Below are 27,010 nucleotides of genomic sequence, written 5' to 3' on the forward strand. Positions count from 1 at the left end.
TGCTTTACTTTTTCATTACTGTAGGGGGCTAATATATGGGCTTTTGCACTATTAGATATGTCAATTTTCATATCTGACAATTTAAAAGCAGTACTTTAATACCACTGAAAAAAAAATGAAGTCAACAATATTGATATTTTGATGCCTTGTCTATAAATTCCCTTTTCTAAGAAAGATACTGGTGTGATAATGGCAGGCCTAGACCAGTAGTGTTCTTTATATGGTTTCTTGGTGGGAAAACAAGTTTCAGAGCAAGATGTAGAATGGCAGTAACATCAGTCTGGCTTTCCAGTACCCTGTTGGCAATTCGCTGGAGTCAGATGCATTAGATGATAGCAGCACTCTTGATTACCTAGAGATGGAAGGAATTGCCTTATCTGGGCGCCCAACCAGCCCTTGGCTTGCTGCCCTGATAGGGAACCTGCTGTTAGGGAGTGCCCTAGGACCGGTGGTCCATTCCTCCATGATTCTTAATTCTGGTCCTGCAAAGTGCACAGGCTCTTTACCTTCTTATTGTATCAGTGTCAAAGAAAATTGTGAGACAAATGGCCATGCAGTTTCTTCAATATATTGATGTGTACATCTCCATCATCTTTTCTTTTGATTTAGAAAATGTCAGTTCATCTCCAGATATTTGGGAAACTGTCTTAAACTAATGCAGACAGACATGTTTTTTCTATTGAAATTTGCATATGGTAAAACCTTTTAACTGAATCACTGTAAAGTTTATCTCAGCTGCTTTCTCCTGACCATTTTGTCCTCTCTTTTCACCTCCAGTCTTAGAAACTACGTATCTTTCAGTCTTGATCTGTGGAATTTTAGTATGTAGGATGTTACACTACCTAATGAATTTCTAAAAAATACTCTCAAAAAGGGCAATGTCTCATCCAGTACTTTTAAAAGAAATGAGACCTTGACTCTGTGATTAATAGGTTTTATATACAGTTAAATAATGAAACCAGATTAGGATAAGACAGAAGTTTTTTTGCAAGTGCTGAGGTCAGGATGAGCTAGTGAGGCACCATGCTCTTCTGCAGGTTGCTATATTTTCACTTCTAAAATAATCAGGAAGTGCATTCATACTTTAAAATAGACTATTTGCATTATCCATTGTGGGGTTTTACTATATTAATTATTTGAGCATTTTTCTTCACTATGTATATAAGGATCTATGCAAAGAATGCAACAAAACCTGCTTCAGATATACTAAGTGAATATAATTTTTCTTGTCATGTTTTAATGTTCGATTTACAGCTGCTTTCCACATTCTCTTGGATCATTTTCTAAGACACAGCAAGAGGAAAGCAGAAATTAATCACATACTTACGGGTCCTGGCAGATTTTTGGCTTAAGTTTTTAGTGAAATAATGGAAAGTATGCATCACTTTTTCATGAAGCAAACTATCAAGTATTTATGGTCAGTGCTTAGAACAAATGCATCCTTGTTTTGCATTTATTGGTTTTTCCTCTGCTGAACCTGATGACTGAAGGTCTGGGCCCAACAGAGAACAGATATAGGGCTAGACTTGCCTATGTAACTGCTTTGAAATTTCAAGTAATGCTTATCTTTGCATCTCACTCTGATATGAATAGAAATACTGATGTATGTTAAATCATGAATATAAAAAGATGCATACATATACTCCTCTAAAATGACGGTTGGGGATAGATTAGATAACCTCTTGCTAGAATTCTTCAGATGTGAATTTAAGTGGCAGATCTTTATATAAATTGTTGTCTGTCTTAAATTACTTGTATTTGTTTGGTTTAGGGGTTTTTTAAATTCCTATATAGTTTTATTATGTATCTCTACTTTTGCTTGATCTCAAGGTCTGGTACTTTGACTGATCTCTTAATCGGGAATCCCTTAATTTGGATTGACAATAGCCTTTCAAATTTTCAAATTCATATTTTAAATATGAATATTTAATTTAAATTCTAATTCCTCTATTTTAAGTACTCTGTTTTAAATAAGGTTACATTTTTATCTTTCACCATGGGAAATGGTATGTGTTTGTGAAATATGTATGTCACAATGGTCCAGGCTGTTTTTCTGTAGTTCAGAAGTGATAATTCAGTAGCCTTCTAGCAAAACAGATTTTTCTGAGTTCAGTTACAGTGACCTTCCTATCATCATTCTGTGCAGTTCAGTGGAAAGGAATTGGCTGTGACTGCCACTTCCAGCTTTCTTCCAGAGTTTCTCTTCCTCTTGATAGCAGCACACTATTAATTACCTGACCAGCCTCCTTCATTCTGGATGCAGTTATTTCTGGTTGCTTTCTGTCAGCATCTTTGAAAAAGACCTCAGATAGTTTCTTAGAAAATGTCTTCTCTCTTCTGCATGTTCTCTCTGTCTAAAATTAAGAACTTTTGTAGTGTAAAGAGGATAGTAGATCTTCCAGCAAGTCTTTACAAAAATTACTCTCGAAGAGATTTTAATGGGTCCTGCTTCCACTTACTTGCTTGAAAAAGAAGGAATTTTGTGTTCATTTTGGAATACAGTGCTCAAGCAGACTTTCCCATGCACTTGAGTAATTTTCCCTAAAATAAGTTTTGGCTTACAAACAGCCTATTTCTAAAGATGATAAGTCGAAAGCTTTCACAAATATATTTTTTTTAAAAAAAGCAAGCTGAAGTGTGGCACTTCAACTGCAGTATAGAATCCCGTTTCTGAAAAGGCAGCCAGAAAGGTCTTTTGACTGAGATTAGTGTGGAACAAGATGTCATTGTAAAAAGTCAAGAGCAGGAGGCAGAAAAGGAATAACTATATGTAACTGCATCTTTATTATTTTTTATCATTATTGATTTTCTTCACATTGCTTGCCATTTTGGCACCCGTAAGAACCTATTCTTTGCTGTTTTGTTTTTTTTTATTGAATCTACAGGATTGTTTAGCTCCTATTCCCCAGCTTTTCCTCTTGGCATGTCTGAGTTTGCCATTGAGTGAGAAAAATTGCACTTATTTAAATTAAATGGGACATCTGCTTCTTATCAGCACCTCTTAGACAAGTTGGCTCTTCAAGAAGTAACTGTCTCATTGATGTGGCATATCTGGGATATCTGTCAAAAGGTAACTAGTAGTGTTTAAGGCTATTCAGTAACCCATATGAAATTTGATTTGGGGTCCACCTAATTCCTAGCAAAGCAGTTTAAGAAAAATATTGCCCTTATTAGCAACTTTGCTAGTAACTTTTGTTAGTTATCTAGTGAAGCAGCTGAGTAGACTTACCATATTGATCTGTCTCTTTAGTTTGTCACATCAGAAAGAGTCTCAAAAGTTTTACATTGCTCTTTACCTCTGATGTCCCTATTGTGGATAGAAAAAAAAAATAGACAGTGGATAGAAAAATGTGGACTTAAAGTTTTGAGATTTTCAGTTTGGGTTTTTTTCCCCAAAAGAGTGCTGAGTTTGCACTTCTAAAGTAATTGTGCAAAATTTTTGAAGAGAGTGAGTGTCCATGTATCATTAATGTTTCAGTTTAGACTCAAAGTATAGCACATATATGCAACCAGTGAATTTTCTTTGCTGCTGGTAATCTGTTTTGTTCAACAGCCATAGTCATACAGTCATAAAGTTACACATGGCTGAGAAGAATTTTACCTAGCCTGGGCTCCAAGTAAGTTAACAATTGCCAATCTGTTCGTACAATTGAAAGTAATTTATGTTTGAATTACGAAATTTTATTTAGAAGTTGATCTGTAAACAAATACAGAGACTCAGTGAATCTTTTTATGTTGTACATTTTTACATGCCATCTGAATAAATTTCTTGTAAACAGATCACCAGCTAAGATAATATGGGCTTTGCCAAATTCAACAGTAATAAATTTAACTTTATAAGATTGAGTTTCCACATTTCAAGACAATCCCTTTTTTATTGGATGCCTTTTGTCTGGGAAAAATACTTTAAACTTAAAAGCATTGAATTTAGCCTCACTTAACAAGATACAAATGTAGATAAAGCACAAAAAGCAACTTAATGTAATGGAAAGACTTAAAAAAACTAGTGCTAGTTTCTTTGCAATTGCTTTATGTCTCTAGAGAGATTTAAGGAAACTATAACCCAGAAAATCTTCAAGATGTTGTAGGATTGAGTTCTCACATGGTTTGGCAGATACCAAATTGCATCTGATGTAAGGTCTTAGAAAAAGGCTGGTAGTTCAGTTCTGTTCAGACTTCATACTACTCTTTTAACGTAAGCTCAAGGTAAATATAGCTTGAAAGAAGCTATAGTTTTTTGGGGTTTTTTTTTCCCTCATTTCATGCACTTTCTATGTAGTCATAGTCTCTGTAACGATCAACAGAACACATTCTTCTGCCCCTAAAAGGGGGTCATTTTTGAGTGCTCTTCATGGTAATTTGCTTTATAAGCTGTAATTGCAAGCATCCATAAAAGCTTTAAATTAAGTTGTTGTTTTGCAAGTAACTGCTCTTCTCAGGGAGTTCATGAAGTGGTAGCTGAGAAATGGAAGTGTTGTATAGCTACCTGCATCATAAGCTAATCACCATATGCTTTCAATATAAAAATATTCTTGTAATTCATATATTTTTTACTTTGTTTTCTCCTCTCTAGCTCTTTTTTTGAGGAACTTACAGTACTTAGAAGGTGAAATATCCTGATGGCTTTATGCTAGAGAAACACCTTTTTATTTTTTTTTTTTTTGAGAGGTGGTAAAATAACTTTTTTAAAAATAATTTTTTTATTTGTTATTATTCTCGGGATTCTCAGGAATAATTTTAGTAGAATTCAGAAATATGTGAAAGCCAAATTTTCAAAGTTTTTATGTACTGTCATTACAACAACTATTGCACTGGATTAAAGTTGCCATAGCAGTTTTAAATGCTTTAGCATTATCAGGCAAAATTTCTCAAGTCATTTAACCCAAGAAAAGCAAGGTGACTCTTGCTCACTCTGGCAGTATCATTTCAGTCTCAAGGTGGAGATGATGTGGAGCTGACACACTTCCAAAGCAGCAAGACGGAGATCCACTCTGCCAGTCTTCTGTTTGAGACAATACATAGCTGAATGTGTTCAAACATCAGGATTTAGTTAGTTACCAGATACTAAGGTTTTGTAAGCTGAGTAGCTGTAACATTTGTTGTGATGCTGCATTTTAACGTTAAAACATACATAATGATCTGCATTGTAATATTTTAAAATAAGTTCTGGACTGTATTTTTCTATTTTTAGCTTGTAAGATCATGCTCAATAAGTGCAAAGCTTGTCTGTTTGTGCAGATGTGCTGCAGTGCAGTCATTACTTGCATGGCCATGAGATGTCTTCCACAAAGCTTTTGCCTCAGTAATTTTGTATAGTCCTTATGCCATCCTCCCTAAAAAGGATTTTTCACAACATCTTGGTGTGTCATTGTATAATGAGAGACTTCTTTTCCAATGTTAACAAGATAATCTAATAATAAACCTCTCCATCTTTGGTGTGAGTGAATTATTGCAAGCCTTTGATCTGAGGTAGTATTTCAGTACCAACCCAAGTTGACAGTTGCCAATGTTTCTTTGGCATGATGCCATAATGTATAAAAGATTTCCTACTTTTATCTGCATTGAATAATTGTCTTGTGTTCTGAGAGCCTGGAGGTTCAGAATAAATTGGACATAATATTCACTTGACCATTATTTTTTCCTATTACAACATAGTAATGTATATGATGGCATGTAGTTTTCAGCTGTGGCAAAGCCATAGTTGAAAACAAAGCTTCTCTTCCAGTTCAGTATTCACATCAGTCATCCCACACTTAATTTGCTTTTTCACTTTTAGTGCGATAATTAAATACACATCTACTTTCTGAGAGTTAATAAAAGCATATTATAATGCAATCATTAGTTACTTTTATTGATAATCTATTTAAAAATAAATTTTTTTAAACTGTATTTATAACTAAAACTACATACCTTTTAAAAGAGGAAATATTCTTTCACAGTTTTAAGATGTTAACCCTAATGCTTACTCTTAAACAGAGTCGAAAGCTGGATGTGTATTTTGAATATGAGGAAAAAATAATGAGCAAATCCACTCTGGATAAATCTCTGCTGGACATGATTTCTGACCCAGATGGTGAGTACTTTAAATCTAAACTTGGTATAAAATTTGTTAAGCTACACAATAAATCTCTACCTGTTTGGATTTCAGGGTTGGTAAGGAGCAACCTGTACAAGATTTGTAAAGAAAACAGCTTCTGATCTTCAGTAGCAGTCTTAGAGAATTTAATACTTCAGTTGAGCAATATCCAAAATATTAGCAACTTCTGCAGCTCCATTAAAATCCTTTCCTAACCCCTTATTTTTTGAAGGTCAGCATTTTATTTTTTGTGCTTTTCCAGTATTTAGTAGTGTAGCATGGCATTCTGTGGTCTGAACAACACTAATTCTTTAAAATTCTACTGCATGTTTTACAACATACACATACCTCATGAACACAATGGAAACTTCATAGAATTTGGTTAGATCAAGGGGCTGCAATGTAGGTAGCTCCTGCTTGTGTGACGGAAGAGATGAATGGGACAAGTGGAGAGAAGGGACACAAGATGTAAATTGGCCAGTTCACTGGGACTTACTGGAAGCTTTGCATGTGTTGATTCAGCTGTGGCATGTCTGTTTTCATCATGTAAGAGCTCAAGCAATGCATCCCAGCTTCTGTGTCAGGTATGGGTCATACATATCAGAGCATTGCACACCAGGGGTGCTCGGGTTCTCTATTACCAGGAGTCACCAGGGGCCTTTCTCTGAAAGGCTGAGACCCAAATGAATTCTCAGCTTTTTGTACTATTCCAGCATCAATTCTTCTTTCAATCTATCACAGCCTGACGCGTGTCATAACCCTCTGACAGATTTCAGTATGATCTGATACCGGTTGGCTGGAAGAAAATAACATGCAGAGCAAAATTGTAAAACTTAAATTACGATCTCTGACTTGTCTGCATACTGGCAATTATGTTGGCAAGCCACAAGCATTTAGAGACCCAGGGTTTCTGCTCTTTTTCCAGTGTGCTCTTTAAGAAAATGTTTTGTTACTGCATGATTATGTGTGTAACTTGCAGCTACATACTGGGCTTAATGCCTGCTTGGAGTTTGTATAATGATTCATATTTATAGAAAGAGTATAGATACATCCTGCTGACTTTTTACAAAAATCTTTTAATAGTGTCCATGCTGTATAATCAAAAGGATGGAGATATAGTGCACAGTTGGTAGAAATCTCAGCTAAAAATTTGAAGATCTCATAATGGGTCAAGTCTAGAAACTAATAAACTTCCAGAAAATCTAATGTCAGGTATCAATCTGTAATTCAGTAAATATATTCATTTTGTATATTAAGCTAATAAAAATATGTATAATGTGTACTTTTATTAAGCATCAATACAAACTAGTCATTTTCCATGTTCAGAATTGACATTTCATGTACTGTTTTGATTTCAGCTTTTATGTTTGCATAAACTTAGATATGAAAACAAATTCTTATGCTTGCTTATATCTCCTACTGGATTAATTACTTTTTACCTGAATCCACATATTCTATGCCTTTTTAGACTGTAGTGTAAAGCAAATTGTTTTCAAAGGCTGATGTATGATACCAACATTCCTATTAGCAAGGTTCCTGGATTTTATACAAGAGAAAGATTAGATTTACAAGCTAGAGTTTTTCTTCATAAGCTAAGTATTCAGGTATTCACAGTGTTATGTTAGCATTTTATAAGCATTGCCAAGGTTTAAGTCCATGTAAGAAAAAGATTTAAGTTAAATCACAGTGATTATTTCCAGGCATGCTGTCCTGTAAAACTGTCCAGCCTCATATTGTGTGATTCACTGAGAAATACCAGCAGAAAACATTTTTAAGGAATAATACATCAAGTCTTCCTGTGCTTCCACTGGTGAACTACTTATTGGCATTATGTGTGGGGATATTTGTCTTGTGGATGATGAGATCTGCAGAGCTCTTCATGAAAGCACTTAGATGTGACCACTCAACAGCTTCAGGCTTCAGCCTCCTGTTTGTTACTGTGTTGTTCTAATCTACCACGCAGGACTATAAGCTGCCTCCCAGTTTAGTGGGTTTTACTTTATCCTGGAGTAGTGAGCTAAGGGCTGCTTGCTGGTTTTTCAGTTGAATATATAATTGGTCTGTTCTAGGTTTGCCAAGTTACATTTTCTTCAGAATGTTGAGCAGTTTGCCTCTCTGTGCTGCCAGATCGTAGTCTAGAAAAAAGTAGTGAATAATTTCAATTGACCTGAGTCTTACAGCTGTTTATCAGAGCTTTTTTTGCCCAAGTGAATTCCAGGTGGATCTCTACCTTGAAATTTGGCTTTTGGTTTAGGTAATACAAAGTTTCTTCAGTTCTCGATCTTCAGACTTACTGGTGTTTGGTAAAGGTTAGTAAAACCTACTTCACAGAGAAGATTGTACCAAGTCATAAATGCTCATTATGACAGTGCTTACTCTTAACTTCTGCCAGACTAAATATATGCTCACTTATAAATAAAATTTGCAGATTAGATCAGATGGTCTCCTCCTGAAATGATCCACATTCCGTAGTAGGGGAAAACAACCCAAAACAAACAAAACAGAAAAAGGAAAACAGGAAAGAAAGTAATTTCTTACCCACAAGTACAAGAAAGTGCAGTCTTATAAAATATTGTAGTAAACGTATCAGGCATTTATAATGAATTTTAATTTACAATGTTTGTTTTGAGAAGTTGCTCTTCTGAAAACTTCATTTGAAGCTATCATCTTTACTAACAGTGATTCTCTTCTAGAAAAATAAAAAAGATTCTGTCCAAAAACTGATGTAGTAGTTTATAGTCTAAGTAGTGGCTACATTAACTTTTTGATCTGGAGAGATGCATTTTGATTGCATATGAATAATGCTTCCCAAGAATAGGAAGTGTTTTTCTCCACTGAAAGAGGATTTAAGAGGTGAAATCCTTTCTGAAAGCAAGTTGGAAGTTTAGGGTTTTCTTTCCTGACCAGAGGTTCATATAAATGCTTTTGCAGTCCTCAAGTATTTCAGTATAGTGAATCATAGAGCTGTGTAAGCAAGTTGTAGAGCTAAAAAATAATATGCTGTGGCTTTTACTTCTATGTTTTTTTTCTTTAGTCTGCTTTTCCATGGACCTACTTCCAGATAATGTTTCCAATCTCCATATAAAATAAGTCAAAATTTCTCTACATAATATATTTACTATGTTATATGAAGAATGTTTACTACAAACAAAAGGAGAAAGCCTAAAATTTTCTGAAAGTATGAGAACATCTAACCCAACTCTTACTAAAATTGCTGTCTGGCTTTCTACCATCTTACACATTGAAGAAGGCCATGGTTATTGATAGCATTTATTGTCGTAACTAAAGATTTGCATGTACATATATATGGCTGCTGAAGAGCAGTTAATGTAGAAGCAAAACAAAGCAGCAAACTACAATTGTAGTTTTTAATTCTTTTTTTTTTTTCTTATTGCAGCAGGAACTCCTGAAGACAAAATGCGATTATTTCTCATCTATTACATAAGCTCAACTCAGGCACCTTCAGAGGTACCCATGTTCTTTACAGCTTCCAACACCAGATTGTACCACAAAGATTTTTCTGTGTCATTTCAACATTAAGTAGATATTTCTGTTCCTTTGAAAAGTGAAGTATGAAATGCCCAGGAGATTCTAAAACTTTAAATAAATTTTGTCTTATTGCCAGGAAATGTGCTCACAAAGCTTTAGCCACCATTTCAAAGGATATGAATGACTAGTAAGAAAGAATATTATATTTTGACATATTTAGATCAGAGTTACTGCAAGACACATCTTAGCATGCTGTCTATTATTCCACTCCACTGCTCAAAGAAGTAGATAAAGCAAAACAAAAATATGAGTCATTTCACTCCATATACTCAAGAATGATGGAGTCAGTTGACTAGCAGGTGAATGAAGGAGAAATGCATCTGCCAATATCTGATTAATTCAGGAAATAATTTCTTCATATTTCTTTTGAATTTAGGATGATTAATTTCAAGGGAAATTTTTACTACATAGAAACATTATCTGATGGAAAAAAATGCTTGGTTAGGCAAATAGAAAGTATTTGTATTAATGTACATTAGCTCCTCTTCATTTATTACTTACTGTTTTGACATTCTACAGAAACCAGCATTCTGTTGATGCTAGTATAAAGACTGTTCCATGTCTGAAAGTACACAGGATTTAATTCCACAAACACTGTTCAGTTTAATGGGATCTGCTCATCGCAAATTGTATTTCAAGTTGCATTTCCATACTTTGTAGGAAATGAGATTAAGTCTCATAATAACTTCTTAGCTTGGGTCAATGCTATAACTTTGCACTACTTATTTAATATTTAGTATATCTTGTCTTTGTAAAAGAGTTGCTTCAACCTTTTATTATTTTCCACTTTATGATTTCAGATTGACTTGGAGCAGTATAAAAAAGCATTGACGGATGCAGGTTGTAATCTCGCTCCTTTGAGCTACATAAAACAATGGAAGTAAGTAATTTCTTTTTTCTCCTATTACTGAGTAATATATATGGGTAATACAGAACCCAGCATTGTGTTCAGGAATTACGTGTTACTTCTCTTAAATTGTAAGTTATCCTTAAATATTCATTTGGTATAAATTATTGTTATGGTAATACATGCAAATCTTATTTTAGAACTAAGCTGCAGTAGTGCCAGAACACTCTAGAACATGACATGTAGTTGTGCCCTTAATGATCCAGGACAGAAGCAACTTACTGAATTAAATGAAAAGTTGTGCCAGTTCAGACTCTGAGGTTTTATTAGTTCATACTGAGGAGTTGTGTTGCATATCAGTTATTGTAGTTTTACATATTATCTGAATGAAATCTTTGTCTTTTGACTATAAAATCTAATTCCTATTTTATTTGTAGGCAAGAGGGATGCCTATAATAAATAATTACTTCCTGAAAGAGTTAGAAATACAGTTCTTTTCACTTTCAGATGACTAGAGTGGAACATGTACAGAAATATGTATCTGAGATAAATATTTGTTTTCTATCCCTGCTTTCACAGGGCTTTCACTAAGATGGCTTCAGCTCCAACCAGCTATGGAAACGCTACACCTAAACCTTTGGGGTATGCTTTTGATTGATTTTTTTGTAAGCCTTTAGGTTTTCTTATCTTATTTTAGTAGTGATGAAAGCGTGGTTAGTGTTATATAGGGCCCAGAACAAAACATCTCCCTGTTTGCAAAATTTTTAAGTTACAACAATGACAAGCATTCATCTCCCCTTAACAGTGCGCAGTACACACAGAGAGTAAAACAAAAGGATCTGTGACTAAATTCATAAACTATCTTAATACAGTGCAATCTGCACCTGCACATTAAATGCACTCTCACATGAGGAGAATTCAGTGCCAGGAACTGGATCCATGACAGCCATCACTTTGAGCCTAAAGTAGTCAATGGCAGAGGATAAAAACAGCCCTGTATATTCAAAATCATTTCTCTCCTGGGTTTGGAGACTGTCAAGGCTGCAAGAACACACTGCTATTTCATTAGAATGTCCTGGTCTGGGTGTCTGTCTGCTTGCTGAAAGGTGTAGTTATTTATTTCAAGACATGAGAAAAAAATTACTAAGCTAAGGTTACATGCCATATAGTATATAGGACTTGGGTCTTTCCGTTCTTCAGAGGACTTCAGTCCTCATTATCAACTTTACTTTCAGGAATGCCCTGTCACTGTCGTAAGGAATCTGGCACAGTATGGTTAGAGAGAATTCTGGTGCTGTTTCACTTGTAAAAATTTCTCTTTGGTTTGTTGGAGATGCTCAGCATCTCTGTTAACCCTGGTGATTGGCATACCCACTTGAAAGGAGCACTCAAATCCCTACATTGCAGAAGTTGTAAAATAAACTGTTCAGTGGACTTAAGAATCCAAGACTCCCTTTGATAGGTGAGGATCTATCTGGTAGTGTATTCCTATACATTTGCTTGCCATGTGATATGAAGAATATCTTTTATGACAAACTGAAATACTTGGTACTTAGGTCCTATTGACTTTATTGGGAATTGGAGGTTAGTATAAAATTTAAGAATACAAATTAAAAACAGAGATCTTACACATCATCTTTGTTTTGTTTTTTCAGTCTGTTTTCACGTGTTATGAATACAGGATCACAGTTTGTAATGGAAGGAGTGAAGAACTTGGTACTGAAGCAACAGGTAAGTTTGAAAAACAATAATTCTATCATGAGTATTGTGAACATTAGGAAAAACAAATTTCAGTACCTTTGGCATACTGATAAAATTCACTGTACAGTGAAAACATAAACATAAATCTCTGCTTATGGATAGATCTATCACTTTGTAACTTCCAGATATCAGATAACTAACAAATAATTCACATTGTCTTTGAAGACCTCTTTGTAGCAATTAAGACAGATTTCAGCATTATGAAAAGAACAGCTGTGGAATACTCAAAGTAAACTAGACTTTCATAGACTTTCATAATTATTTTTTTTTTCATAAAAAAAATATAGTTATCTGTATCTTTACTTAGAACTACATGTATTAAGTTAAACTATTCCATAGTGATTAAAAGGCTGAAATTTTAATTCAACCATTTGTTTTCCCATGCAAATGTAATGTACAGCAACCATAATCTTGTAATGTGCATGAAAATACAAATGTATTTATAATGACATGACCGCCTTCAAATATTCACTTAACTTTATAAAATATTTCTGAGCATAACTTGCATGTACATGTAAACCCCCCCGACCCCACCCCAAAGAAAACAAACAACAATAACAAAAAGAAACTGGTTGTATAACTTGGAGCTGGAATGTTGAATTGTGGTTCCCAGAAACCTACTTCTCTGTAGAGTTTACATTATTTTCCCAATATGTACCTTTGTACATATAAATAAATACTTACAGTTTAAAATCTTAATTGTGTAGTATTTTCACGTCAAGATTTCTGAAAAAAGGGATCATTCATCACATTATAATTTAATTGAAGAGTCAGAATTTAAATTAGAAATACAGCATATCAGAACTAAATAAAATGAAATCTTAACTAAAGGTTCACCTTTTTGACCTACTTAATCTTATCATTGTCGCTGTTTGTTTATCCAGCCTGTTATACACATAATTTATACATGAAAGGCATTAGCTATCACATAAAAGTTTAAAATTGGGATCTCAGTTTTGTAGGGTAGTTAATGAAGTTAATTCTGCAGGAATTTCACTATGACTAGAATGATAAGCTGCATTGCAGAGTTACTCAGTGGTATATAATGAAATATATACTTGGTGGTATATAATGAAATATGATTGAGGAAAATTTAAACATGCAACTTGCCTATGTGTTATATTTTATAGAGAACTCTTCAGACAAACTGTTACTTGTAATAATAGAAAATAATTCTATTCTCCAGGAGACTTCCTCCTCTTCTTGTATTAAACATTTTATCATTTCTTTAAATGACTGGCTTTAAAGAGTTAATATTATTCTGTACAAAATGGCTTGCATTGTTTTGCATTCTGAGTGAGCAAAAAGCCAATTTTTTGGATATGCCTTTTCTGGCTTTTCATTTCTTCTCCAGGTTATTTTAGGGTAGCCAGATGAGAATCCTTTCTTCCTCATATTTGTAAGCCTAATGTAGGTCTGTGTTATTTCTGTTACAGCTAACTTTTTATTTTTCCTTCAGTAATTCAGGGATTCACATTGATTATACAGTGTAATATGTAGATCATCCTTTGGAATGTCCTCTTTTGATACATTCTGTCAACAAGACTCATTTCCAATCCTGTTGCTATGTAAACTCACTCTCAGTTTATTATAACTGAAATAGTTTAACTCTTCAATATTCAAAGCTTTTGTCCCAGCTGACATTTCCCATGCTAAATAAGGAACAGTAATCTTGAATTTCACCTCCCTTTATTCCTTTGCAGGTCGTCCAGACATTTGTTGTAATGTTGATTTTTTTTTTACCCGTTTCTATGACAACATTAGTTCTTTTTTGGAATCACATACTTAATTATAAGCATCAGCTTTAAAATTCTTTCTCTAACTGCAACGTATTTTTTAATAAGAATTCATATTTGATCAAATAATGCATGTGTTAGTAATACCTAAATACAGCCCTGTTCCTATCTTCACACTTTTTTTGCTTTGTCTTATCTTTATCCCCTAGCTATATGCATCTCAGATGTTTACCTTTTTTTACAGAAAAGTAATTTAGTTGATAATAAATAAGCTTAACCTTTACCAAGCATAAGAGGAAAACTGTTTAAAATAATATTTCAAATGCTCTGTAAACTCTTCCAAAAGTAATAATGTGCCTGGGAATAGTTCTTAGTAAGCTTTTCAGCATTCCATCAATTTCACATTATATTTTACAGAATCTGCCAGTCACACGTATTTTGGACAACCTTATGGAGATGAAGTCAAACCCTGTGAGTACAATTGCCTTCACACAGAGAGGTGGAGCAGATTAAATCTTGAGGCTTTGATATGTAGTATCACATTTGCTATGGCTAATTGTTTTCATGGTAATGCAGTTGAATCCAATCATGCTGTATTTGAAGAATAGCACCATTTTCATAATTATTCAATAAGCCCTCTCATTAAAATAGTCCTAAACAATGACAATTTACTGTGTCTCATTGGAACTAGTACTTTTAGTTTTTTCCTATTCTGAGATTCTATTACACTTGTGCTATACTAAGCCTCTTTTGCTTTTAAATTTCTACATTAAGCTGTGGACTGAAATTTTCTTTGGATCAGAGTCTTTGGTTTTTTTTCTAAAGAGCACAATTTCAAAAGTGAAATATTTGCAGAGAGTAGTATTAGAGAAAATTACATTTCCCACATCTTTAAACTTTGCTATGTAGAGGAAAATATTTTACTACTGATTTAGTCATTCTGTTTGCAAGTAGAGGTGGTTTTTGTAAGAAAATTCCTCTTCTTGTTTCTGTGCAAATCTACTCAGACTATTTTAAATTTATATGTTATGAAGTTTTGAAATGCTTACGTGTTAGCTACACAGTCAAGGCATTTGCTAGAGCTTACAACTAAAAGTAGGCCTGAGTGTTTATGCATGAAGTCATTCTTCTTGCCATGTGTTTTGTTCCTTATATACAACCAACCTGTGCACATACTTGTCCTGAAAAAATCACCCCTTAGAAATCATTTAGAAAGCTTTAATATGTTTGCCATATTGTATCATTCTTCCTCTTTTGATGCCATCAGTGTCAGTCAGAGAGATAAAATTGTAATATTTCACACTGGTTAGTACACTTCTTACTTCACTTTCACCTTCATGTATTAACTGTATGTACAGAGAGAAAAAATAATGGTAAAATATGAAAATTACCAAAATACAAGTAATTCTTTATTAAATTGAACTTTATAGATTACATATGTCACGATTCTTAGCAGATAATTTGCTTTCTCTTAACTAACAAAAGAATTGACACTAATGTTTCCAGTGTTAGTGGATTGTTGTTCCTGTTGGAAAGACTTGGAAAAGATGTACAGGGCTAGCTTTATTTAGTCAACCAGCAGAGGTCACTCCGAACATTTACCATAGAAAGTTGAAATTAAAACTACAGATAATTTACAAGGTGAAAAATTAAACAAATATTTTAAAAATGAACATTAGCTTCCTCAGGCTACAAGTTTGGGAGTTGATTTAGAAAAGTTTACAAGTCATATGAGGTTTTTTTCTGACTTGATTTTTTCACATTTTACTTAGTAGAAAACAGCTACCGGCACTTTGATAATTTGGAGAAAACATTGATCTTTTCACTTTAAAAAGCAGCGATTGAGCCAATCTGTCAGTCAGCAGCTTCCTGTTCCACTGCCATGGCAGAGACTGATACTCATGGCACAGGACAGGGAGTCCCACTTTTCAAGTCATAGGAGGCCAGGCAATCCCTAAAGACTGATTCTCCTAACCTGCAGGAAAACTGACAGCAAGTCTGGGAATAAGTTTCAGCTAAAAGAATCAAGCCAGAGAGTCATTATGGAATGTGTTTAGACTTTCTGTACTATCAACAGAAGTGAAATTGTATCTGGAAAAGGTCAATGCATGGAAATACACCATTGTGGCTTCTGTTCATCTTCTGATGTGTGGGATCCTTTTCTATTCCCCAGAATAGAAAACAACTGCACTGCAGGCAAAACACAAAGGGAGAGGAAAAAAAGTTCAAGACTTTATTTTTTTTACTACACAGAAAAATGGTTCCTTTATAACTCAAGAAATCTTATTAACCACAATAATCAGTGTATGAAATGTACTTACAGATAAAAGGTTTAGTGCAAAATTAGAGCAGATTATTAAGAAGTCAAAAAGTATTACAATGAACGTAAATAACTTATTTTCTAGATATTAACTGCAACAATAAAGGAAATACGTGAAATGTACATACAACTTGTACCACAAACATTCACATATATTATGGTCAGTTAAAATCTTAAACCTATTTAGAATGATATCCTGTACAGACTTCTGTGGAGTTGTCTGTAAATCACTTTGTGTGTTGCTTGTCTCTGCTGTTTCTTTTGTCTCCCTGGCAAGGATAAATAAGTGTACACGCATGCTTTCCAAGTTTTTCAGAAGCAGGAGCAGCTAGAACAGATCTTCTGGGCCATAATACTATCTTGTAACTTCTTAAATTTTTCTAGATTCTTTAACTACAGTTACACTTTTTCTTGAAAACCATATTCAGAAATGTTCCTTGATGACCTTAAAAGTAATCACTTACTTGTGGGTATTTTAAATAATAATATTTCTTGTTAAAAGCACGATTTTAGGCAATTATTTTTGAGGTTATATTTTAATTAAGGAATATTCTGTTCATAAAACTAAAACATTTAAAACAGTTGTTTTGTTTTGGTGTCATTAAATGGATGTTGATTAAAACATTAAATCTTCATAAACAAAAAAAAATCTTACTGTCAAATATACACAAATTTTAATCCATCACTATGAAATTGACCATTTACTACAGAGTTATGGAGATTCTTCTAAGGCTCTTCTAGAAAATGGTTTGATTACTGAGTGAGGAAAATCTTTGAAAAGTGAACCTTTACAAAGTGGTTTAGCCTCTGTCAATACAGTGTGTGCATTTGTATTGACCTAAGAAGTAGATAGATCTTATTTGTGATATATTAATAAAACTATTTTGGTTAATACTGTCCCTTTCAGTGTATATGGTACCTTTCAGACTTAGGATATATTTCATGCGTTACAGATAAAAATTCTGAAAGTAGGTTTCCTTAATCCAAATTAGTCCTTTTAGATTCTGCAGAAAACCAAATACAGACTGAAAGCCAATGACATTTCCATGGGTCTTTTTCCATTTTAATTTGAAATATTGAAAACTAAGTTTATACATTCAGAAGTATTTATTTTCTTCTGGAATTGCTTAGGGAAGTCGCAAATTCAGTTATGTGTAGGGAAAGCTCTATACAGTTGTTTTTATTGGCAGACTTGCTATTTCTTAAATAAAATAAAATCTACTAGGGTTTCTTTTCCCTGCACCCTCAGCACTGATTTCAGCAGGAATAGTGTATTTAAACAGCAATGACAGAAAATCCCTAGGTTGTCACATTTCTATTGCTTTACTACTTTCCGTGTATCTACTTACACAAGCCCATAGTGAAAAAACACAGCAGTAATACATTCAGGAGTAAATATTTGTAATAAGTTTATTAACTCTGATTTTTAGTTCTGTCATTAATCTGTAATTCAATCTAATAAGCAGAGAAAGTGCATCTCTTTATCCCAGGTAAAGGTTTCTCAAGTACCTCTCAGTTTTAGTCTATCAATATGTGTCCATTCCCAGCTCTCTCATTACCCCAGAGGTACTATATCGCCTTTAGGTGTGAAGCTGCAAAATCATGAATGCTGGCAGACTCCAGTAGCTGAAATTCCCAATGGAGCATATAAAAGCATTTTACAGAGATTCAGTGGGAAATTGGATCTAAATTATTTTCTTTTTAAAAGCCAAACTGCAGGATAAGAGAGTTATTTTATGTAATTATATAAAAGTTTGTAATATCAAATAGATTTATTTTGTGTGTGTGTTACCACCACATGTATATTAAATACTTTTTAATATTAGATGTAGTTATGCTATGTGAGCTCTAGTAAATTCCCCAGATAATTTGTCTACTACTCAAGAAGTATTATTTCTGCTCTACAGAATCATCAGACTTCAGAGGGCTTTGCATGTAAGCACACAGATAAAATCAGCTGTAGTTCTGCATGCAGTTTATCGACAAACTAAGCTTCATAGTGCCTGGATGAAAATGTAATATAGAAACAGGAGAAAGCCAAGAAGTTGTCAGAAGGAGTTATGAAGAAGTTTTGTTTTTCATCCATAGTAATTGGCAAAAATCCTGCTTGTTGCCAATAAAAATATTGAAAGTGCCTCAGTGTTCTCTGTAAAAAAAATTTTTGCTGTAGTTTAGACAGTCAAACTTTTCAAATTTTTGTGGAACTCATTTCTTCTTCAAGAGTTTAATTTTGGTTTAATAGTAGTCATAAATCATGAAATGAGAAGGATAAGTTACATAACAGTAGCAGATTTTGATCTGTCTTGTCCTTAGCATTCATTGCCACAGAAGTGTTTTGTTTTATAATGTTAAATCAATAGCAGATCTCCGTAACCTGGAAAATTTTAATGTTTATAACTAACCACTGGTGTTCCTCTAACTGGTAACAACATTTTTCTTTCTGCATGCTGTCTTTCTGTTGGGATTTATTATGCAACCAATGTATTTTCTGGGAAATACGTGATAGTCAGTTTTAGGGGAACCAGAAATAAAAAGCTCAATAGCACCCTTCATAGCTTCTCACTGTTTATTCTATACTAGTTCAGTTATATACAAGCTTTTTAAATATCAGTGGACACCACAATTAATATTGAATGATGTGATGGGAAATGATACTTGTTTGAACAATGTATTATGCAATATATACAAGCAAAAATTCATTAGACACAATTCCAGTCTTTTGAGATTAAAAACGTACTTTTAATAGGAGACAGATGACTACCGGTATTTTGACCCCAAGATGCTACGAGGCAGTGACAGGTGAGTTTTGCTTCTTTTCTTTTACTCCATGAAAATACTAACTTAAGAATCTATTTTATTTACTTGCTGTCTACAAGTAATTATTTTAATCATTAATTCCAAGTTAAGACAGTTGGTCTTGAAGGAATTCACAACTGGGAACCTGGATGAATCAGATAAATTTTTGTAAGACTGCAAAAAAAATCTAAAAAAAATAAATGCTAACGTACATTAGTTTAGCCACAGGAATGTGCATTAATATTTAGCAATAATAAATGTTGGAGTTCTACATTCTACTTGGTTTCTTAGAAACTTTCTGAGTTTTCACTGTTAATGGTCATTGGATAGTGCACCAAAATTTCTTTGTCACTCACTTCTTAAACAGTTAGAATTTTGATTTGAATACAAACCTTCAGTAATTTGTTAATAAGTTGGGAAAAAAAATAGAATTAGACTGGATTCAGTTTTGTTTAAGTAGATGCACATTTTATGTTCATGTGCATATGGGGAGGCTTGGATATAATTTATTTTGCCAGTAAAAGAGAGGAAGAGGAATTACATTAGAAGTTTATAAGTCTTTAGTTTTGCTTTGTATCTTTAACTAATAATTTTCTGAAAGCCTCACCTAATCTAATATCCTAGCAACTGAGAAGATATTTAATTTTGATATTCCTTCTAAAAATAACTGTCATCAAACCTGTGGGAAAGCAATCATCTCATTTGGTTGCACCACTTTATTACAGGATCAGTGTGGAAGAAGCAGATCCAGGCTTGGTTTTAGTTATTTGCATGAAAATTCTGTCTCTGCTTTTTTCTTGAAATACGAAAAGTAAGGACATAAATTTCAGAGGATAAGTATGTTAAGTATTACAGGTTATGGAATTTCAAAGATAAGCAAACTTTGAAATTATCAAAAGAGAAAAGTACTAGTATTTTATGTTTTATTTTGATTTCAACTGTCACTGGTTTGTGATGCTTTTATAGCATTTTTGGTGGATTTTGTGCAGAAGTGCAAAGATTTATTTTACTCAAGCCAAAGGGTTTTCTCAGTTTTTTGCCCACTCTGTATAGTTCTTACATTGCTTTAAAAAATGTAGAAGTATTCATTTACAGTAGTTCATTCTGTTTAGCTATAATAGTCATCATAGTAAATAGCTTTTAATTTCTTGTTTGGGATTTGTACGTAAACTCAAGTTATATTCCTTAAATCATATTTGGACATGATAGCAAAACCCATATAGTGGTTTGTCTAATTCTCCCTTCAAATTTTTGTAGATAAAAACATGTGTTAGTTGTCTTGACAAAATAGTGATATAAAATAGTACAATTAATGGATTTAATTACAAAGTGATTTTATTTTCTAATCTTCTCCCATTCTAAGAAATACTGGCATTTCTACTTAGTATGTTTTAAATAGAGTAGTAACTGCATTGCTGTAATTCAGTGTTAGCAAAACAGTATCTTTCTATCCTGTGTACAGCCAACCTCAAGTATAAACAGGCTTTGTCCCCTGAAAGGATGACACAAAATGTATGTGGATCTGTCATATTGTACTCACAAGATGAGAGAATTGGGGTAACAGTTCTGCTTACGGGAAGTCTGTAGTATTCCTGACAGACAAAGCAACACATTAGAGATAAAAACAGGTTTGAAAGCTCTGATACACTGGTATCTGTGTTGAGTCAGTTGTTCTTGGTCACTCAAAGAAAACATCTTGAAACAGGGGAAAAGGTAGTTTGAAGGGGAGAATGCAGTGGTTTTAAGCTATGTTGGAATATAAGGTGTATTTGACTACCTGGGGCTGCAGGCCAGGACAGGGCAAGAGGGCAGTGTGTGAGCAAAAGGCAGGAGAGCAGACTGACTCTTCACAGCTTTTTCTTCAATTTCCCCTTCCCTTGAAGGTGCAAAGTGATGCAGGAAAAGAGATTTCTCACCCTCTACCTGCTACCTGCCCATTTACTCAAATGGAGAAGAAGAGTCTGTACTACCCAAACTTGTAATTTCCTTCTTCCTCCCTTAATCATTTTTATCCTACATACCTGCTGCCTATAGTAATTTTTGAGATTTGGAAGCATCAGTAGGTGTGTGTGCAGGCATTACAAACTGGCTGGCTTACCTACCTAGCTAAGATTCCAGGAGGCAGGATTTCTAAGTTGCATGGATTGTGCTAATGCTGATGACATGTTTTACTAATTGTATTTACTCGTAGGTAACAGTGCTACCATTGGAGCTTTTAAACAATGGAAGAATTGTTGTCATAAAGCTTATTATTCAAACAGCAACATTAGAAATTATGAAGTAAAATTCCTATTTACTCATGTATTCAGTCCTGTAGAATGAATAGTTTTTCTTACCAAATGGAAAGACAGTTACTGTTCTATTTTATATTTTTATCTAATACTATAGAGTACTCCATAAATGTGATGGGTACATGATGCTTATTTTGCATATTTCTATTAATGTGTAATGAAATCTGTGTTGTATTTTTTATAGCTCAGTTCCAAGAAATAAAAATCCATTCCAGGAGGTAAGTCACACAGAAATTATTTTTCAATTCATGTGTTAAAAATAAATAAATCCTGAAGTACAGTCATTTTTGACAATCGTGATAAAGAAAATGAGAGGTCTTGCTTGCAAAAAAGCACTTACACTAATTATATCTAGCATTAATTATAATTAGCTGTTATTCTAAAGCTTTTCATCTTCAAAGGGCTATGTAAGTATTAACTAATACTGGAGAAAAAAATGTAGAAAATTTTCCTGAAGGTAAATGCAGGGATTTACTAATATCACAACTGAGTGAGCTATTTAAACTGTCCATTTTTAGACCAGATTTTCAGAATGCTCTCTAGATTTCATCCTTTGTCCAGCCTTAACCAACAGTGTTGTCAATGACTATATTAAGGAGTCTCTGCAGTTAAAGGAGAAAAAAGCAAAATAATGAAAATTATCATTTCATACAAATGCCTGTAACTTTCAGTATTTTTCTACATAAATATTTACAAATAGAAAAATCTTACCTGATCTTACTACCAAGTTTCATATTTAAAATATTTGCCTTGGCAGTATATGAATGTTTCAGATTTCTCATTAAATGTCCTGATTATCCTCAGGAACAAAAGAAATACCATGTGGTATCCTGGGTAGATTATATATATATATATATATATATAATATATGTATATATGTAGATATGGCTACAGATGGTCATACCAAAAATGTCAGTAGTAAGATAAATTCTGTATAAAATCCATATAATCCATATAGTACGCTCAAACTATTTTGGATAATGAATGTTAACAATAATACAACTATTAAGTCTCCTTGCTCTAGTCATTATTTGTTCTCTTTTAAACACAGCCCAGAAAATACTGATGGGCTTTACATGTAATATAAATTATTACTGGTAGTAGGTGGGAAGGGAAAAAATGATGAAAAAGTGTATTTCTTTATGATAGAAGTATTTTATTTATGGCCCAAATGAATTCTTAAACATCCATGATGATATTTTAACTCTTCCTGTGGTCACTGGAGACATCTCTGGACAAAAAAAGGAACATGTTGAAACTTTATATGTATTGAGTATGTCTTAATAGAAGAGAGTGATGTGTTAAAAGCTCTCAGCTTGCTATTCTGCATCCTACCAAAGCTTCAAATATCTTCTTTCAGACAGGAAGCAGTGCTTCCGTATCCAGTTGATTGTGATGATTTTTGTTGTAGGTTTAATTATCTGGTATATCACTAATGAAATTTTAAGAACTTGAATGCATACTCTTGTAATATGTCTGTTGCCTTTTAGGCCATAGTGTTTGTAGTTGGAGGAGGCAACTATATTGAATATCAGAATCTTATTGACTACATAAAGGTATGTGTACTTCTGTCAGTTATAGTCCTTAACTTACTGATAGAAACCAGATAGAGCATGTTTTCTGTAATATTTAGTATTTAGAAGACGAAGTCTATAAAATTAGCTTTAACATCCTTATTCTATACAGAGTTTGAGAAAAAATGAATGTAAGAAATCAGTAAAAATTGTGGATTATTAATTCAGACCAACAAAGACTTACTGTTTCTGGTATTTTGCTCATGTTGTTCTTTGGAGTTGAGTAAATAAACTGCATTCTCTTTTATTTTGTATTCATACACACCAACGTGGTTGAAAACTGTCAGCAGATGCAGCAAACTGAATTAACCTGTTTTAGAGTCCTGTTAGTAGTTTTCATGTGCTGGTGTTAAATAAAGTAGCTGTGGCATATCATAACCTTGAAAGTAAGGAACTGCTCAGAATTCTCTAGTTTTCACGAATCTTGCAAAAGAGGTACCCCAGTGCTTTTTTGTATGTAACTGCAATATGGAGTCAGTTCAAACTCAGACCTGCAGATAACAACATTTTATTGTATGACAGTCTTACCTGAGCATAAAGTATGTAGTTTCAGAAACCAACATAATGCAAATACTATGCTATCTGTTAAAGCAAATATCAGATTGGCACCAATATCTAAGCATTTGTTACTTACCCACAGTTAGAAGTTTTCTCTAGTGAGTTAAGAGAAGCTTATTCTTGTTAAACTGCATTATTGAATTCCGTGTAGAAATCATACAAGGTGTCATATGCGCAAGTAAGAAAATATGTAACCAGCTATGTAATGCTGGTGTAGCAGATTTAATTTCTCTCGTTCTAACTGGCCAGACTAGCAGAACATATGTATACCAAAAATCAGCGGATGGAGAAAAATAGCTAAATCGTTATAGTTCCTGGGAGGCAGGAGTCATATTCAAGCACTTTCCAGGAATTAAAAAAAATGCCAAAGTAACCTTAGTAAAATTCTGAAGAAGGTAATAAATTATTTAGCAGCAGCACTGTACCATTCTTTCTTCCTGATCTTAACCTTGTTCATGGTACAGTTGTCTGTCTTCTGGTACATTGCACTGAGGCTTTTCACACAAAAGAATAAATATGGAACATTAGTCATTGAAAAAATGTTATTCTACAAAGCACAGGAGAGATTTATGTCCAGGTAAATTTTGAAGAATGCCAGAGAAATTGAAGAAAGTCAGAGCATGTGTGCTGAGTTTCTCCCTCTAACAGGCATCCATTTCAGAACAGAGATGGCCTGGATAGAGGAAAGGATAGGAAGAGGAATGTAAAGTAAAGAAATCATTTAGATTTGGCTTAACATTTGTCACTATCCTCGACAACTAATTCAGTAAGCCATCTACCTGTTGCAGAGTGTGTTGTCAAACATTGAGGTTGCTCCTTTGTATACCCAAAGCCACTTTAGCTACTGTATCGATCCAAAAGATGCCTAAGAGGATGAGTATTTGTTACTTTCTACTAAAAACAAAATCTCTGGATTCCCTAGAGGTTAGTTCACTTCCCTGATTGTAGCTGCATGCTGACAGAGCTGAGGTTTGCTATGTGTGTGTATATACAGGGCACTTGTGTGATGACAAGTTAAACACTCAGCACTTCATACAAAGTGGCAGGAAGCTGAAGTTTCAGGAGTAAGAGGGCAAACAGGAGGTCATTTGTCAAACAGAAGGAACTGAAAACTATGGAAATGGTAATGTTAGATCTTATGGAGAGTCAGAAGTTGAGCATATTCCTTCTGGAACCTGTGAACAGAGGTTTTTCATCACGGTTGTCACAGCTGAAGGGTGCTGTATGTTTCTCCACTCAGACTGTGTACTTGAGCAGTGGGAGATGACGTCCCAAGGGGGAACACTCCCGCACCTTCACTCCACTTAGCCCTTTGCTCTTGAAAATACAAGGTTAATGAAAACCTTTATTCTCCCTCCCACCACCTGGAAACCTGTGTGCCTCTCCCAGGTGACACAGTCTTATCCAACAAAATTTGCTTATCCATGTGGTAGACTTCTGGCATCTATTGTTTCCACAGATGTAGCTTAGTAATTATTCTCAAATTCAATCAGTCTTCCTCCAGAATAAAAAAGAGAAAAATCAACAGCTCTGTTCTTGCAAGCAGATACCACAGAGATTTTATTCACAGCTTTATTTTTCTAAGCACGATCAGTTTTGCCAGTTTGCTTCTGAAAGCACAGAGAAAGTATTTTAAAACTTTCTAAAACAGGAAGCAATGTTCATTCAGCTTTGACGTTCTGGGGTTTTTTTGTAGAGGAATTAAGAGAAACTTTCAAATCTAATTATTTGTAGTTCTGTGCTAGAATAGACTGTCTCACAATGTCAAAAAGTAAATATACTGCCATTAAGGTAGACTGTGCCTTAAAATATATTTTCCAAGTTCAATTCAACATGCTGAAAGCATTTCATCAAAATGGCAAGCCATAGGCAGCTTCCAAAAGGAGGCTAGCATACTGTTGTGTGCAAAAGAATTCAGTACATTGTTTAATTTCCCTTTGTAGATGCTTTAAAAATACTGCTTGTTAATCTTCTACCGCTCTGTTCAACAACTGATTTCCTATGGACTTTTCTTTTTTAGGGTAAACAAGGAAAACATGTCCTGTATGGCTGCAGTGAACTTTTTAATGCTACACAGTTTATAAAACAGGTAGATAACTTCGATAACCTCTATAAAATTTATTACTTCTTTATCTGTAAGTTGACTTGTATAACTGTGTCTCCATGGATTTTTTACTGAAAAAACCTCAAACTAATCTGTGAAAGATGAATGCATGCTACCTGTTTTTATGTGCTTGAAGTGGGGTTTTGAAGTCATTATTTTTAATTAGCTGTTGAAGGCCTGTTATCAATGTGAGTTCACAGGTAATGCAGGTAAACAAGTTCCTAATAATTGTCTTTACATTAATCCTAAAAAAATTAAGTCAGTTCTTGGAACTTCCACAAACAGTATCTCTTTCCAGGGTTTTCTTGCAACTTTTTCAAGTTACAAGATATTTAAACCTTTGTCCTGGTTTATAAATATCTACAGATATATAGATATAAAAGTACTGGCCTAGAGGGAGCTTGATGTCCATACCTATACTAAACTCTGTCTTTTAGTGCTATTAAGAACATTATTATTTCTCTATGCCTCATTCCAATGCAAATACAAATAAAAATTATTTGTGGTCAGCAAATAGCAGCCCTTCAGTAGCTGTCACCACCCATGGTTTTATGTCCTACTAAGATGAGAGTAAGTTGTTATTCAAAACTACATTTTAAATAACTAAATTAATTCTTGTTGCACTTCAAGGAGACAAATAGTACTTACTAGCTTTTAACTCTTCAGTCATCTTAATTCACTTTTTTTTTGGTCTTGGCTGTGTACACTGTATCTTTACCTCATGAGATACATTCAAGTCTGAAAATTTGAAGCTCGGGTCTTCTGCTCTGAGGTTATGTGTTAAATATTCTATCACCAGAAGACATTTGGTTCTCAGAGACAAACAAAGCATGTAAGACATAAATATTTTCTGTATGAACTGGATATTAGTTTGACTGAAATAATAAGATTAGCAATCTAATGACTTTTCTCTCTTTATGTTTAGCTGTCCCAGCTTGGCCAGAAATAAGACTGAAACACTATTACTTGGATGGAAACATGACAACAGAGAATTGTTACAACATTCAGCTATCTTCTTATCTTTAATTTTGTCATTGTATTAAAATTTAAACCCATTTCATTAATATGATAACTTTTTAAAAAAATCTGTAATTAATAATGGTGTATATCAGCATTTCAGAAATAAAACTTAAAACCTGCTGTGTTTTTGGTGGAGGTCAGTTTCACTATTATTGCATTTTACTTGCAGTACTAGCTATGGTATATGACAGAAATGGCTGATAAGTATGGCATTTTCAAGTTCTTATATGTATATGAGTTTCTGATACAGTAGGCAGGGCAATAGCTCTAAGAAAAGGTCAAGTCTGTCTTTAGGAGTTATGTTCTTCTTGAAAGCCAGAGTATCACTATCTAACAAAATTCAAAAGAGCAGAACTGCTTTTCAGGACCACAGACAAA

The 27,010-nt window shown here is 33.9% G+C and overlaps 1 protein-coding gene across 1 annotated transcript in view; it reads left to right on the top strand.

Annotated features, from left to right (window-relative positions):
• Window positions 1-26,767, top strand: part of SCFD1 (sec1 family domain containing 1) — a 48,558-nt gene extending 21,791 nt beyond the window's left edge. The window contains exons 15-25 of the mRNA XM_015631299.1: window positions 5,977-6,073; window positions 9,474-9,544; window positions 10,426-10,505; window positions 11,052-11,114; window positions 12,128-12,203; window positions 14,387-14,440; window positions 19,036-19,088; window positions 21,561-21,594; window positions 22,867-22,932; window positions 25,529-25,597; window positions 26,538-26,767. Coding sequence (XP_015486785.1) covers window positions 5,977-6,073; window positions 9,474-9,544; window positions 10,426-10,505; window positions 11,052-11,114; window positions 12,128-12,203; window positions 14,387-14,440; window positions 19,036-19,088; window positions 21,561-21,594; window positions 22,867-22,932; window positions 25,529-25,597; window positions 26,538-26,561 — 687 coding nt within the window. The 3' untranslated portion in view covers window positions 26,562-26,767. The remainder of the gene's footprint in view (window positions 1-5,976; window positions 6,074-9,473; window positions 9,545-10,425; window positions 10,506-11,051; window positions 11,115-12,127; window positions 12,204-14,386; window positions 14,441-19,035; window positions 19,089-21,560; window positions 21,595-22,866; window positions 22,933-25,528; window positions 25,598-26,537) is intronic.
• Window positions 26,768-27,010: the final 243 nt, after the last annotated feature.

Source organism: Parus major, chromosome 5 (assembly GCF_001522545.3).
Source record: "Parus major isolate Abel chromosome 5, Parus_major1.1, whole genome shotgun sequence".
In the NCBI taxonomy this organism is placed as follows: Eukaryota; Metazoa; Chordata; class Aves; order Passeriformes; family Paridae; genus Parus; species Parus major.